At 44.2% G+C, this 14798-nt stretch overlaps 1 protein-coding gene across 9 annotated transcripts in view; it reads right to left on the bottom strand.

Annotated features, from left to right (window-relative positions):
* Positions 1 to 424: 424 nt before the first annotated feature.
* Positions 425 to 14798, bottom strand: part of LOC123994522 (myotubularin-related protein 5-like) — an 87553-nt gene continuing 73179 nt past the window's right edge. For 8 of the 9 annotated variants that reach the window (XM_046297216.1, XM_046297214.1, XM_046297213.1 and 5 more), the window contains 14 exons: positions 12828 to 12923; positions 12409 to 12483; positions 10797 to 10969; positions 10489 to 10665; positions 10216 to 10317; positions 9860 to 10045; positions 5019 to 5145; positions 4665 to 4795; positions 4177 to 4419; positions 3964 to 4071; positions 3538 to 3743; positions 3353 to 3440; positions 3151 to 3282; positions 425 to 2985 (listed from right to left, as the gene is read on the bottom strand). In XM_046297216.1, the coding sequence (XP_046153172.1) occupies positions 2887 to 2985; positions 3151 to 3282; positions 3353 to 3440; positions 3538 to 3743; positions 3964 to 4071; positions 4177 to 4419; positions 4665 to 4795; positions 5019 to 5145; positions 9860 to 10045; positions 10216 to 10317; positions 10489 to 10665; positions 10797 to 10969; positions 12409 to 12483; positions 12828 to 12923 (1943 nt within the window). In that variant the 3' untranslated portion in view covers positions 425 to 2886. The remainder of the gene's footprint in view (positions 2986 to 3150; positions 3283 to 3352; positions 3441 to 3537; positions 3744 to 3963; positions 4072 to 4176; positions 4420 to 4664; positions 4796 to 5018; positions 5146 to 9859; positions 10046 to 10215; positions 10318 to 10488; positions 10666 to 10796; positions 10970 to 12408; positions 12484 to 12827; positions 12924 to 14798) is intronic. The other variant, XM_046297211.1, reaches the window with a different exon arrangement.

The following is a 14798-nucleotide window of genomic DNA, read 5'->3' on the forward strand; positions in this document are numbered from 1 at the left end:
AAGTCTAACAGTGGCTTCAGGAAGGCTATATAAAGAGTTCAGAATGGTGATCCCTGCCCATAGCACTGACCATTAACCACTCCAGGGGGAGGCAGCTCTGGACAACCATCACCTGCATGGATACATAATTAGATCCACCTTCATACTGGTGCTGTGTCTAACATAACCAGGGAATGAGGTTGGTTTTAACTGACTGGTGCTGTGTCTAACATAACCAGGGAATGAGGTTGGTTTTAACTGACTGGTGCTGTGTCTAACATAACCAGGGAATGAGGTTGGTTTTACCTGGCTGGTGCTGTGTCTGAACTCTATAGCTCTAAAATCGAGAGCTTTATAAATCATAACTGATCAGAGACATTAACAGTTGTTACAATCTTGGACTAAATAAGAACTTGCGACAGAAAAAAAAGGACAAACCAGTGAATTCTAAACCCACATTGTTTTTGTTTTATTTCTAAAAAATATATTACATGATTGACAGACCAAGCTCAGAAGGAAACTTCAAATTAGAGAAAAAAAAATAAAACAAATAAATAAAAAGGTTATATTGTACTGATCTGATTAATGTTGTGGATATAATCTAACCAAATCAGGAGAGATTAGTAGACTGCAGAAAATGGGATGAGCTGGCCTTTAAGTGTGTGTTGAGGTGGGTGGGTGACATGTTAAACACCCCACCTGTGCAGGTAAGCAACTTAATGAGATTCCATAACTCCATTCCAGAAAACCCACCTTATTAACTAGGGAGGCTAGTTCTTGCTCATACAAACACACCATTTCCACTCTGCTTAGGGAAGGACAATGTTTAAAAAATATATATTAAAAAATAAAAAGACATTGAGGGTTTACTTATACAACATTTTCCAAAAAGTAGTAGCATTAGTCACGTAAACACAGAAATAAACAAATGGCACATTGGATTCCTAATTTTAAAAATAAGTGGTGCTTTTCTTACAGAGGAGACAAAGTTAAATAAATTACTACCATAAACGTTACATACAAATCTGAGTAGTATATACAAAAGGAGTTAGACACAAATCTACAATTCAAATTTTATGTTCAACATGACAGCAGTATAACCATATTTTACACGGCAATGTGTGTGCGTCTGTTTTCATAACTTGGGGGCTCAAAATGAGGGCTAACCGATACTGCTCTGTAGCATAAAAAAAACCTAACAATTGACTTAATTGCAATCTCACAAATTCCAGCTAAACATATTTTCTCTACAAGGCTCTAACAGACATTGACTCCTATGTACAGGCTTAAGAATAGAATGTAACAGCCTCTAGCTAAAAACACTGGTTTAGACAGAAGAGCAGCGGCGAGAAAGTTGGAACTCGCTGAAGTATTACTGTTCACGTAGATGCAGTTGTTCAGAAGCTAAGCTGTGACTCACTGATCACCAAACAAAGGCTGAGTAGGTGCAGAGAGTGATATCTTATCCTCGGACACATGCTTTTTGAGACTTTCAATGCTATTAATTGGCTGCGTAATTATAGTTGGGGATTTGAATTATTCTAAGTGCCTTGAACACCTAACGCTCCTCTCTGGTTAAGAACTATATTACCGGAAAACAAAATTAGGTTGTTTTGAGCACATTCCAATCCAACTGTCTAATACTTGTCACATGTTAAAATCCACTGGCACTTGTATAACTGAAATACCATTTGTCAAACATTAAACCTGACCATAGAAACAGAGGGGGGGGTCGTATCCAGGAAGTCTGTCATGTTAGTCAGATCCAGTCTCAGCACTGTGCCATGTAGTAAACAGACTAGTCATCCATCCCATAATCCCCTCTGCTCTGCCCACAGGCCCCATCCACCTTTTGTTTTATCATTTTGTGCATAAATTAATCTTCACAAAAATATATCCCTCCTGTTCCTTCAGCTCCCTTAACATTCAACTGTAATAGTGGTTTTTATTTGTTTTTGATAAGAAATATAGAGGGAGAAGTACAGCCCATAGCTTGTTGTGTAAACACTAATATTGTTCTGCAGACAGACTCCCTGTCCGGTGGATTTCAAATCTCCGACTGCCATTCTCCTGGTTTGATCACGAGGGCTAATAACAGCATATCAACTGCTCTGGGTGTGATAACTAGGAGGACTGATCTCTCACTGACCCAAAAATGTAACAGATCAGCTGTAAAAAATATAAATTCTTCATAAACCGTTGAGAGGGCTCCCTTGGTGGTGTGTCTGGGGAATAAGAGACATCTTAGAGGGGATCTGTGAGTGTCCAACTCCTCACGGGTAAGACTCTGCTACATCAGACAGTGACGGGGAAATGGGAGGCTTCAACGTCAGCTAGCAGGTGACCATGACAACTGTCCCGCATCAGTTGGGGCCAATTCTGTGTTCTGTTAAATAATTCACTTCCTGTTTTCATGGTCAACAGGACATGGCTGGGCTGGATAATGTAGTTCATCATTACTTCCTCCCTGGTGTGTGGAGGAATGGGAGTTGTAGTCTCTAGGCGATGGGAGATTCTGGCTACATCTGCATGCTGGAACATGCTGGAGGCCTCAGATTACTGAGAAACTGTCCATCTTCAAGCTCACACAACAAACTACATCATGCTTGTTTCATTTTGCATAGACATCCAGCGCAAAGAGTGGTTGTACTACCAAGGTGACAGGCTGCAGCCAGCAACACGGTGAGACAAAAGCGAGTGGTCTTTCAGGGACTTCTTACTTTCATTTCGGTTTTCTTAAATTTTTTAGAACAAAAACACTGAAACGTGACATCAGTTCAATGGCGCTCAACTCAATCCCGCCTCCTTCTGGAGAGGAACTCCTGTGATTGGCCAGCAGAGATGTCCATCTGTTGCCTCAGCATTGCTCATTGGTTCCTGGTTGGATAGTTCCTGTTATGGTGGAGCCTAGGCATCAGAGAGGCAGCTCTGAATACTGTCCATCCACAGCTGTGCGTTGGGGCTGTCCTGCGCACAGAAGTTATACACTCGTTTGGTCGTCTTGAGCTGCCGTAGAAAGAGAACGAGAGAGGTTAAGACTGTTTGACCGTTCTTATGTTACCGTGTAGATTTCCTTTTTACATTTGAGTCATTTAGCAAACACATTCGCTGATCATAACATGTCACAATACACACATAAAAAACATCACACTGAGGGCTCTGGTAACTCACATCGAAGAAGGCTTTCTCCTCTATGTTTTTGGGCGCTCCCATGGTGGGCGTGCCTGGAATGACGGACTCCACCTCCGCCAGCTCAATCACCCCCTTACACTCCTTGTCCTGCCTGGTCTCATAGTATCTCAGCTAGACAGAGAGAAATCATTATCACCATCATCACCATCAGTCCATCATCAGTCCACCTCCTTCCTCTTACCTGATGTTTGGTCTTGTCCAGCACAAACCAGCGGGGTTTCCATGGCTTCAGCAACGCACCTTTCTTAAACAGGATGCCCTCAAAACTCCTGTGAGTCAAAGGTAGAGGAAACCCAGTCAGCCACTTTCGTAACACACCGAGGGGTAATGTGTTGCTGGGGCAGTGATAAGGGTGGGGGTACAGACCTGTTCTCACTCTCCGTGCTCTGGAACTGGCTGTATAGGGTGCTGGTGCTAGGGCGCCCAGCCACAGGGGTGGAGGTGGTGCTGGTCTCACGGTCCATGGCCAGGTTAATGGAGGAGCCCACTCCACTCTCCGGAAGGTACACCCCCTGAGACCGCCGCTGGTGACTCAGATTGGACGACATCAGCAAGGAGCTGTTGAAAGACGGCTGAAAGAGCGAGAAAACGGAGGATGAGCAAGAAAACACAGGAGGCTATAATATATTCAATAAAACACAGTTGCCACAAGAGGTCAGTAGAACACATTGCTATAAATCTACAAGAAGTTATTTTCAAATAATCTGTGTAAAGTGTAAATTTGTTAGAAGGATGGCATCCTAATAGCCAGTGTAACCCTAGGTTAGCTTCTGGTTGTCCAGCGTTTCTCACCCTGTTCTCCAGCTTGGCCTCGGCCCGTTGGTTGGCCTTGATCTTGTCCCAGGTGTCCTTCCATTTCTCTGGTGGCAGCCCCAACTCTGCCTCCAGACTCTGCAGGTCCTAGGACAGTCAGATTCGTGTAAGAATTTATATAACAAGTTAGGGTTATACAGGGACTACTGCAGTATACTGATGGTACGTAATGTGTAAGTAATCTCCATTAACCTGCAGCAGTTTGGTGATGGCGTCGGGTACCACTCTGCTGCGGCTGTCGTAGCAGGGCCAGACAATGTGTCGCTGGGATTTGGGGGTGGTGGTGTCTGGTTTGTCAGGTACCTCCTCAGCCAGCCTCTCCTGCCGGCCCCTCTGCACCAGCTCCCAGTCGTAAGACGGGCCCTCAGACAGCGTCTCCTCTGTGTAGAAGTCCCACACCTTCAGGTTGGAGATGAAGCTGTACGGCCGCAACACCTGGGGAAAAGAAAATAGTAAAAAAACAGAGGGATTTAGCTAGTAAATGACCACGTGGATTTATTTTTGTTACCACAAAACGTGCATGTAATAACTACAAGATCGTCTAGTACATCTTAAGTCTAAGATCGTAAAACTAAACCTCCACTTGATTAGAAAATGGATCAAATCCACTTGAATTTTCAGTAACCTTCCCCACCAGGGGGCAATCTAACGCAACCAAGTAGAGTTCCAGGCTCACTCACCTCCTCATCCTCTGGTGAGAACATGTAGTTGAAGAAGATAGGTGTTTTCTTGTTGAGCCGGTCGATGTAATCCCACACTGACTTACACACCTGCGGGTTCTTCCTCTCCCCCTTCTCCTCGTACAGAACCCCTTAACACAAACGGAAGGTTCATCAACTCACTGATCACACTCAACTGGCATACAAGTTACACTTAAACACCCAAAAGTGTACCGAAATAACCTACTTATAAGAATTCAGATAGTATCTATGGGGTCTGGAGTTTCTTCTAACCATGTAACCTAAATGTAGAGAAAGGCCATCTGATAAGGGGAAAACTCGAGCCCTTATCTGTAGAACGGAGAAAAGGCTCACCGAGCTCAATGCGTTCGTAGTCCGAGTCGAGCAGGAAGGTTCTGAAGCGGTTGGACACGTAGTGGTAGGCCAGGAACTTCAGGTAGTACTGACTGAACTCAAACTCCATGGGGAACTGCAGGTGGATCTGCAGGGGGGGACAGGATTTAAGGTAACACGTCAGTTGCCCTTCCTCTGTTTACTGCTTCCTGATCGTCAAACATTCACGGGCCTTTTCTCAACTGGATTTGCTCAACTCCTGTGTCCTCTTTCACCTCCTTTAGAAAAAGTTCAAAGGTAATCGAGGAGAGGCGGCGAGGAAAAGGAAAACGAGCTTAGACTCTCCTCTCCCGCGTCAACAGGCGAATGTGATAAAACAAAATGTAGCTAGTTGTGCAAGACATTTTATAGATAAAAGTAGCATATTGTTTTTAAAAGTGTATATGCTTTTCTCCTACGAAAAAAACAAAGGCTGATTCAAATGGGGTGTGGCAGATTTCAAAACTCTTCCACGAAGAACTCCGATAGGATACATACAGTACATTTGGAAAGTATTCATACCCCTGAACTTTTTCCAGATGTTGTTACGTTACAGCCTTATTCTAAAATTTATTAAATAGTTTTTTCTCAATCTACCCACTATACCCCATAATGATGAAGTAAAAACTGTTTTAGACATTTTTGCAAAAGTATTACACATTTTAAACTGAAATACCACATTAAACAAGTATTGAGACCCTTTACTTCATTGAAGCACCTTGGCAGCGATTACAGCCTAGATTCTTCTTGGGTATGATGCTACAAGCTTGGCACACCTGTATTTGGGAAGTTTCTCCCATTCTTCATTGCTGATCCTCTCAAGCTCTGTCAGGTTGGATGGGGAGCGATGCTGCACATCTATTTTCAGGTCTCTCCAGAGATGTTCGATCGGGTTCAAGTCTGGGCTCTGCCTGAGCGACTCAAGGACATTCAGAAACTTGTCCCAAAGCCACTCCTGCGTGTCTTGGCTGAGCTTTGGGTTGTTGTCCTGTTGGAAGGTGAACCTTCACCCCAGTCTGAGGTCCTGAGCGCTCTAGAGCAGGTTTTCATCAAGGATCTCTGTACTATGCTCTGTTCATATTTCCCTCTATCCTGACTAGTCTCACAGTCCCTGCCACTAAAAACCATCTGCCACCACCATGCTTCACCGTAGGGATGGTGCCAGGTTTCCTCCAAAAAGAGTTCCATCTTGGTTTCATCAGACCAAAGAATCTTGTTTCTCATGGTCTGAGAGTCTTTAGGTGCCTTTTGGCAAACTCCAAGATGGCTGTCATGTGCCTTTTACTGAGGAGTGGCTTCCATCTGGCCACTCTACCATAAAGGTCTGCTTGGTGGAGTGCTGCAGAAATGGTTGTCCTTCTGGAAGATTCTCCCATCTGAGGAATTCTGGAGCTCTCTCAGAGTGACTATTGGGTTCTTGGTCACCTCCCTGACCAAGGCCCTTCTCCCCCGATTGCTCAGTTTGGCCGGGCGGCAAACTCTAAGCTCCAAGCTCTCCGGGCGGCAAGCTCAAACTTCTTCCATTTAAGAATGACGGAGGCCACTGTGTTCTTGGGGTCCTTCAATGCTGCAGACATTTTTTGGTACCTCAAATCTGTGCCTCGACACAATCCTGTCTCAGAACTCCACGGACAATTCTTTCGAACTCATGGCTTGGTTTTTGCTCTGACATGCACTGTTAACTGTGGGACCTTATATAGACAGGTGTATGCCTTTCCAAATCATGTCCAAGCAATTGAATTTACCACAGGTGAACTCAAATTAAGTAATATTTTTTGCCCCCCTCTTTCTCCCAAAATTTGATCTCGTCTCATCACTGCAACTCCCCAATAGGCTCAGGAGAGGCAAAGGTGGAGTCATGCGTCCTCTGAAACCCGGCTAACCGTGCTCCTTAACTTTTTATGGCTGCAGGGGCAGTATTGAGTAGCTTGGATGAAAAGGTGCCCATATCAAACAGCCTGCTCCTCAGTCATTAAATTAAATAATTTTGGGACAATTTTAGTCTAACGTAACAAAATGCGAAAGCACTGGATGACTATCCTCGATGAAAGGTGGCTTTCGAGGAGGGGAGGAAATTCTTCCATTGGCCTACCCTTCAAAATTGACACGCTCCTGGACCACTTAGGACAGACTTTCACCCAAATGAGAAACGGCCACAGAGTCAGCAGACTGCACTCTCTCAAACAAATGTTTGGATGAATGGGAAAGGAGGAAGACATGTTAAAACCTTTAAATAATCTGTTCTAGCACATCCATATAACAGGATGGTCGGACATAGCGTACTCATCTGATTACATTCAGGAAATATTTGATCCAGGTTAATAGTTCTTGGCTGAGCTTTGTAACATAGTTATTTAAAGACTGTCTAGGCAGAGAGAGACAAAGGATCCTAGTGAGATACGGGTCATTTGGGGCGGCAGGGTAGCCTAGTGGACTAGTAACCGGAAGGTTGCAAGTTCAAACCCCCGAGCTGACAAGGTACAAATCTGTTGTTCAGCCCTTGAACAGGCAGTTAACCCACTGTTCCTAGGCCGTCATTGAAAATAAGAATTTGTTCTTAACTGACTTGTCTAGTTAAATAAAGGTACATTTCACCAGTTAGGTGCCTTTTGAGGCGCTTAAAAAACGAATAAAAAAATTAACATTTTATTTCACCTAATTTTAACATTGTTATAAAGAGAACATTTTCAACTTAAAATAAAAATTTAAATCCCCATCAAGAGGTTAACTAAAATTACTATAGTGAATTCATCCAGGGGAAATGGAAGATTGTTGTATGAAACAGGGAAGGGCAACTATGCTTCACCAATAAGTTGTTTAAACATTTCTAGCCCGTCTTTGTATGGTGTTATGCTCAACCCACTCAGTTACCACCAAACACCAGACAATGTACAAATAGAGTAGAACCAGCCCACCAGCTTTACTCTACGATTTGATTATTAGATGGTTCTTTTGAATGAAAAAAAAGATACATGAATAGTTTCCCCATATTAAAACGAGAGTTCACGTGACCGGGTTGACCTTAAAATGAGGAACGGGTCTTTTTCACCCTTCTTTCCCCTTAAAATTCATCACATTAAATAATTAATACTCTTCAGAAATGACTATCAAAGCAACAAAATAACTAGTGTTTTTACAATGTTGTTGTTGGGATTGAGTGGGTTAAATCTTCCTACAAGTCAGAGGACACAAAATGGATTCATTTTTCCCCATTCGGTCTATATTCAAGGGCACTTCAATTGATATAATATGATTTTAAAATTCAATATTTGTGTACAATTTCTACATAAAACATCAAAGGGAAGCAAAAAGCACTCATTATGGGAACGACCCAGATACACTGAGTGTCCAAAATATTAAGAACACCTGCTCTGTCCATGAATGACCAGGTGAAAGCTACGATCCCTTATTGGTGTCACCTGTTAAATTGAGGCTGTTCTGAGGGCAAAAGGGCGAGCAACTCAATATTAGGAAGGTGTTCCTAATGTTTGTACACAATGTATGTCCCTGTATGTGTAATAATAACACTACTGACAGTAAACAGGGGGTTAAATAGAGCACGCCAGTGTGAAGCTGGGATCATAAATACAGACAGGACTATTGAAACCCTCTGCCAGAAACGCATCATACATGCGAGTCCACGTCACTGGCCGGGGAAAAAAAGAAAGAAATGCACTGTCACACTCAGGTAAACACACGCACGTTTACTCAGACATGCCTATACAGATAAATATCAGAATCCAGATAATGTGGGTAAAGTAGCTGCGTTGAAGATGTCGTTCCCATAGCAACGATTAAAACATTCCCTAACCAGAAACTGTGGATTGATGGCAGCATTCGCGTGAAACTGAAAGCGCGAACCACTGCTTTTAATCAGGGCAAGGTGACTGGTAACATGACCGAATACAAACAGTGCAGCTATTCCCTCCGCAAGGCTATCAAACAAGCTCAGCGTCAGTATAGAGACAAAGTAGAATCTCAATTCAACGGCTCAGACACAAGAGGCATGTGGCAGGGTCTACAGTCAATCACGGACTACAAGAAGAAAACCAGCCCAGTCACGGACCAGGATGTCTTGCTCCCAGGCAGACTAAATAACTTTTTTGCCCGCTTTGAGGACAATACAGTGCCACTGGTCAGTACAGGTGCATCAAACCTGGGACCGAGAGACTGAAAAACAGCTTCTATCTCAAGGCCATCAGACTGTTAAACATCCACCACTAACATTGAGTGGCTGCTGCCAACACACACACTGACTCAACTCCAGCCACTTTAATAATGGGAATTGATGGGAAATGATGTAAAATATATCACTAGCCACTTTAAACAATGCTACCTAATATAATGTTACATACCCTACATTATTCATCTCATATGCATGCGTATATACTGTACTCTATATCATCTACTGCATCCTTATGTAATACATGTATCACTAGCCACTTTAACTATGCCACTTTGTTTACATACTCATCTCATATGTATATACTGTACTCGATACCATCTACTGTATCTTGCCTATGCTGCTCTGTACCATCCCTCATTCATATATCTTTATGTACATATTCTTATCCCCTTACACTTGTGTCTATAAGGTAGTAGTTTTGGAATTGTTAGTTAGATTACTTGTTGGTTATTACTGCATTGTCAGAACTAGAAGCACAAGCATTTCGCTACACTCGCATTAACATCTGCTAACCATGTGTATGTGACAAATAAAATTGGATTTGATTTGACATGTAAACACCCAGTGACACGGTTAGACACACACACACTTTACTGTCACACCTGCACTCATAAAACCCACCCTCACACGTACATACCTGGTGCACACAGTCGAGAAACTGCAGGAATACAGGAGTGAAGCCGCTGCTCTGGCTGGCCAGGGTCTGGGCACCGCGATGACTGAACCTGTGGCCAAATGACAGCCACTCCTTCTCCACCAGCAGGCGGAAGCCATCGAAGGTCCGGTAGTATGGGTCTGACAGAAGCTGGACCAGAGACACCACCTAGAGACAGAATCGGTGCGATAGTCAGACAGGATGACTGTAATTTATAGGTTACCTAAACAGTGGAGTGAAGAGACAGACCATTAGCACAGGCAGAGACAGGGTTGAGACCTACATTAGCTGTGAGAGGTGTGTGTAAGCAGTACGTTTAGGGAGTACGTGTGTTGTACCTGAGTAGTGACGTCCCAGCCATCCTCCAGGCTGACCATGACTGACGAGCCCGTGTCTAACAACTCTACCACCAGGACAGACACCTGCAGAACTCTGTGGAGCTGGACACACACACACGTCATGACAAAACCACTTAAATCATACACACATGAACTTATGCAGTCAGGATAAACATACAAAAACAAAATGCATTTGTAGGTCTCCCTCTTGCACAATACATACACTTTTACAGTTGCACATGCTAACACACACAGTATGAATGAGAGCATTACCAGGCACATCCATTCGGACTCCTGCAGGCAGCGGTGGAAGGTCATGCTGGGTTCAGAGGTGGCTGAGCTGGGAACACAGGCCTTAATCAGCTTCTTAAAGCTGTTCTTCACCTGACGCACATCACACACCTCGATGGGCACCACCTCCCACTGCTGGAACAAGTCCTGCTTACCACCCTGATGATATGGGACAAACAGGGGTCAAGGTTCAATGACACCAACACCTCCAAAGACTTGTGAGATATTGAGTCTTTATCAATATTCAAATCAGTAGACAGTCCAGTGTAGTATTGTGTATTGGCAGTTACCTTGAGCTGTGTCTTGTCTCCGATGATGTAGAGGTAGGCCCTCTGCTGTCTGAGGAACAGGGCCTCGCTGGGGCCCCCGTTGGGCTGGGGAGACTCCTTACTGGACAGCCTGTTCCCAACTTCCGGGTTGTAGGCACTCAGACGCCCACTACCCCGAATAGTGCCCCACTTCCCTGGAGCACACACATACAGGTAGAGGTTTTAGAGGGGGTCATCACACACACACACACACACACACACACACACACACACACACACACACACACACACACACACACACACACACACACACACACACAGGTTTTAGCAGGGGTCATCCCACACATACAGGTAGAGGTTTTAGATGGGGTCATCCCACACACATACAGGTAGAGGTTTTAGAGGGGGTTATCACACACATACAGGTAGAGGTTTTAGAGGGGGTTATCACACACATACAGGTAGAGGTTTTAGATGGGGTCATCCCACACACATACAGATAGAGGTTTTAGAGGGGGTTATCACACACATACAGGTAGAGGTTTTAGAGGGGGTTATCACACACATACAGGTAGAGGTTTTAGAGGGGGTTATCACACACATACAGGTAGAGGTTTTAAAGGGGGTTATCACACACATACAGGTAGAGGTTTTAGAGGGGTTATCACACACATACAGGTAGAGGTTTTAAAGGGGGTTATCACACACATACAGGTAGAGGTTTTAGAGGAGGGGTTATCACACACATACAGGTAGAGGTTTTAAAGGTAGGGTTTTATCACACACATACAGGTTTTAGAGGTTTTTAGAGGGGGGTTATCACACACATACAGGTAGAGGTTTTAGAGGGGTTATCACACAAATACAGGTAGAGGTTTTAAAGGGGTTATCACACACATACAGGTAGAGGTTTTAGAGGGGGTTATCACACACATACAGGTAGAGGTTTTAAAGGGGGTTATCACACACATACAGGTAGATGTTTTAGAGGGGGTTATCACACACATACAGGTAGAGGTTTTAAAGGGGGTTATCACACACATACAGGTAGAGGTTTTAGAGGGGGTTATCACATGCATACAGTGTGCATTCTCCAATCCTCCCTCCAAGTTTGACATTATCAACACACACAAGCCATTTATGCAGTTACACATACAGTCATTGTACTTTATACCACTAGACTAACTGAAAGCCATGCTGATAAAATATAAATATTTGAACTACTATAGATAGATTGATCTATTTAGCTAAATAGGCTGTGTGAAAATGATGCTCCAAACCTAACAACACTGGAAAAACACGAGTCATCAGACCACTCACAGCACACAGTAGTAATCAAACACAGAACAGAAACATGGACAAACAGGACGATCTGCAGCAGTGTGTGTAGAGTCGACGGCCCACTGGAAAAGCATGCAAACAGATGCCTAGAAAGAAGAAGAGAATCTCGCCAACAAAGAGATTGGACAACAAAAGGTTAGTCCTGAGAGAGCGAGAGACACACACAAGGACATCACAGGGAAAGAGGGACCGACAGGCGGGGGCACCAGCCAACGCAGACAGACTGACTGACGTCACTGTTAAGAGGCCTGATTGGTTAGATTGGGGAGCTAGGGGTCGGTGCATACTGTACCTCCAGGGGGGTTTCTGGCCTTGCCTGAAACTCTGGGCTGAGAGAGGGAGATGACCCTCGCCCTTTGACCCAGAGCTGAGGTCAAATGACACAGAGATGATGCCCGTTAACCAACACCATAGACCATAGGGAGAGATGGTTTCACACAGCTATACATACACACATGCCCAAATATGGATAAGCTATGGAGAGGAGTTATTATTCAGGTAACATAACCACCATTCCTCTTTGGGTTAAAACACACTCGCATGTCAATTTGTTCCAGTGACTGTTCCTTGGCATGTAATTGTAGGGCAAGCCACAATACAATCCCAAACCAAACCTAAAAATAAGACATTCCTTGCAAAGGAGGTTTCAATTAACTAATTGACGCAAGTAACACAACCACATACAAACACTGTAAAAAAACTCAATCTCACCTCCTCGGCTGAAGGTTCCAGGTACATCCTCCTTGCCTCCCATCACCTGTTTCATCAGAGCTCCGATCTTAGGCTGCCTCAGCTTATCTGACGAGTCTGGAGATAGACACAAGCTAAGAGTCAAACTCTGGCTTATGAGAGAGTGTATGCGTTTCAGGGTTTCCGTTAGGAAAATGTGGCGCTGGACATTTGATCGACAGCATAATTCAACGAACATTTGAGAAATGTACCAGACCTATATAATTTTGATTATGATAAGGCACTTAAACAGAACATGCAACTCAAGGATGCAACGGCTCGTGTCCTTCCGAAAACCCGAAGTGCACTTGATGTTAGAATAACAGTCCACATTCACTTTTCCTGAGCTAACAAGACGAATAAGGAACAAGAAAATCACTAGCCTATGTCAATCTACTGTTCGCCATTGTAGAACATTTGACCTATTCTATTTGTCAGCTTGTTGTTCTGTGCGAGAAAGAAATGGCCTATTCCAAACAGACTGGGACAATTGTGGGATGATAGATCCCAAATTCATCCAACCAGTACATCAAAATTAACAGCAGTGAGGCTCATGCACAGATCAGAATGTTTAGCTTAATGTTGATAAACGATTATTCACATTATAAGCGCAGCAATGCGCACACAGCAGTTATAGGCTACACGCTAATGTTAGTTCCATAATGCAATTAGCGGGAAAACACATAAAAATATCCATTAGAAACGTAGAAAGATGGGAGATCTAAAGATTGTTTTCGAATTGCTGTGCGTTTTGTTGCCAACCTATTTTGCTACCTGACAACTTTACGGGTTTCACTTTTTAATTACCGTTCATATATTTATTTTTTCCTCGACTTTTTCACTCCGGACGCTTTATCTGGACACGATTCGTCAGGACCTCCAACAGCCGAAGCTAAGTAGTAACATTAACATGATGCCTTCTAATTGCAGCCGCTGTGCTCGCCTTACGGCGAGGATAGCTGTACTGCAAGCCCAGCTTCAGACGCAATCGTTAGGCAAGGGTAATTTCAGTGTAGGAAAGGATGAAACAGCGTCTGTGCCACCAGTAAGTACAGATAGTAGTATAAATCCCCTGGCACAGTCCCCGCAGCCGGACAACTTTCTCACGGTTTCTGGAACGAAATGCTGTAGGAACGCTCAACCGGTGTCGCTCATTCAGCAGACAGAAACTTTCAACCGGTTTTCCCCTTTAAGCAGCGGGTCGGTGTCAGAGGCCGAGTCTTCTCTGGTCTCTACTCCTCCCGTTACGGGGTCTGAGACGCCGAAGCTTCCCACCATTAGCTCTGACAAATTGAAAACTCTAGTCATTGGCGACTCCATTACCCGCAGTATTAGACTTAAAGCGAATCATCCAGCGATCATACACTGTTTACCCGGGGGCAGGGCTACCGACGTTAAGGCTAATCTGAAGATGGTGCTGGCTAAAGCTAAAACTGGCGAGTGTAGAGAGTATAGAGATATTGTTATCCACGTCGGCACCAACGATGTTAGGATGAAACAGTCAGAGATCACCAAGCACAACATAGCTTCTGCGTGCATATCAGCTAGAAAGATGTGTCGGCATCGAGTAATTGTCTCTGGCCCCCTCCCAGTTAGGGGGAGTGATGAGCTCTACAGCAGAGTCTCACAACTCAATCGCTGGTTGAAAACTGTTTTCTGCCCCTCCCAAAAGATAGAATTTGTAGATAATTGGCCCTCTTTCTGGGACTCACCCACAAACAGGACAAAGCCTGACCTGCTGAGGAGTGACGGACTCCATCCTAGCTGGAGGGGTGCTCTCATCTTATCTGCCAACATAGACAGGGCTCTAACTCCTCTAGCTCCACAATGAAATAGGGTGCAGGCCAGGCAGCAGGCTATTAGCCAGCCTGCCAGCATAGTGGAGTCTGCCACTAGCATAGTTAGTGTAGTCAGCTCAGCTATCACCATTGAGACCGTGTCTGTGCCTCGACC

The sequence above is a fragment of the Oncorhynchus gorbuscha genome, linkage group LG14 (assembly GCF_021184085.1).
Source record: "Oncorhynchus gorbuscha isolate QuinsamMale2020 ecotype Even-year linkage group LG14, OgorEven_v1.0, whole genome shotgun sequence".
Classification (NCBI taxonomy): domain Eukaryota; kingdom Metazoa; phylum Chordata; class Actinopteri; order Salmoniformes; family Salmonidae; genus Oncorhynchus; species Oncorhynchus gorbuscha.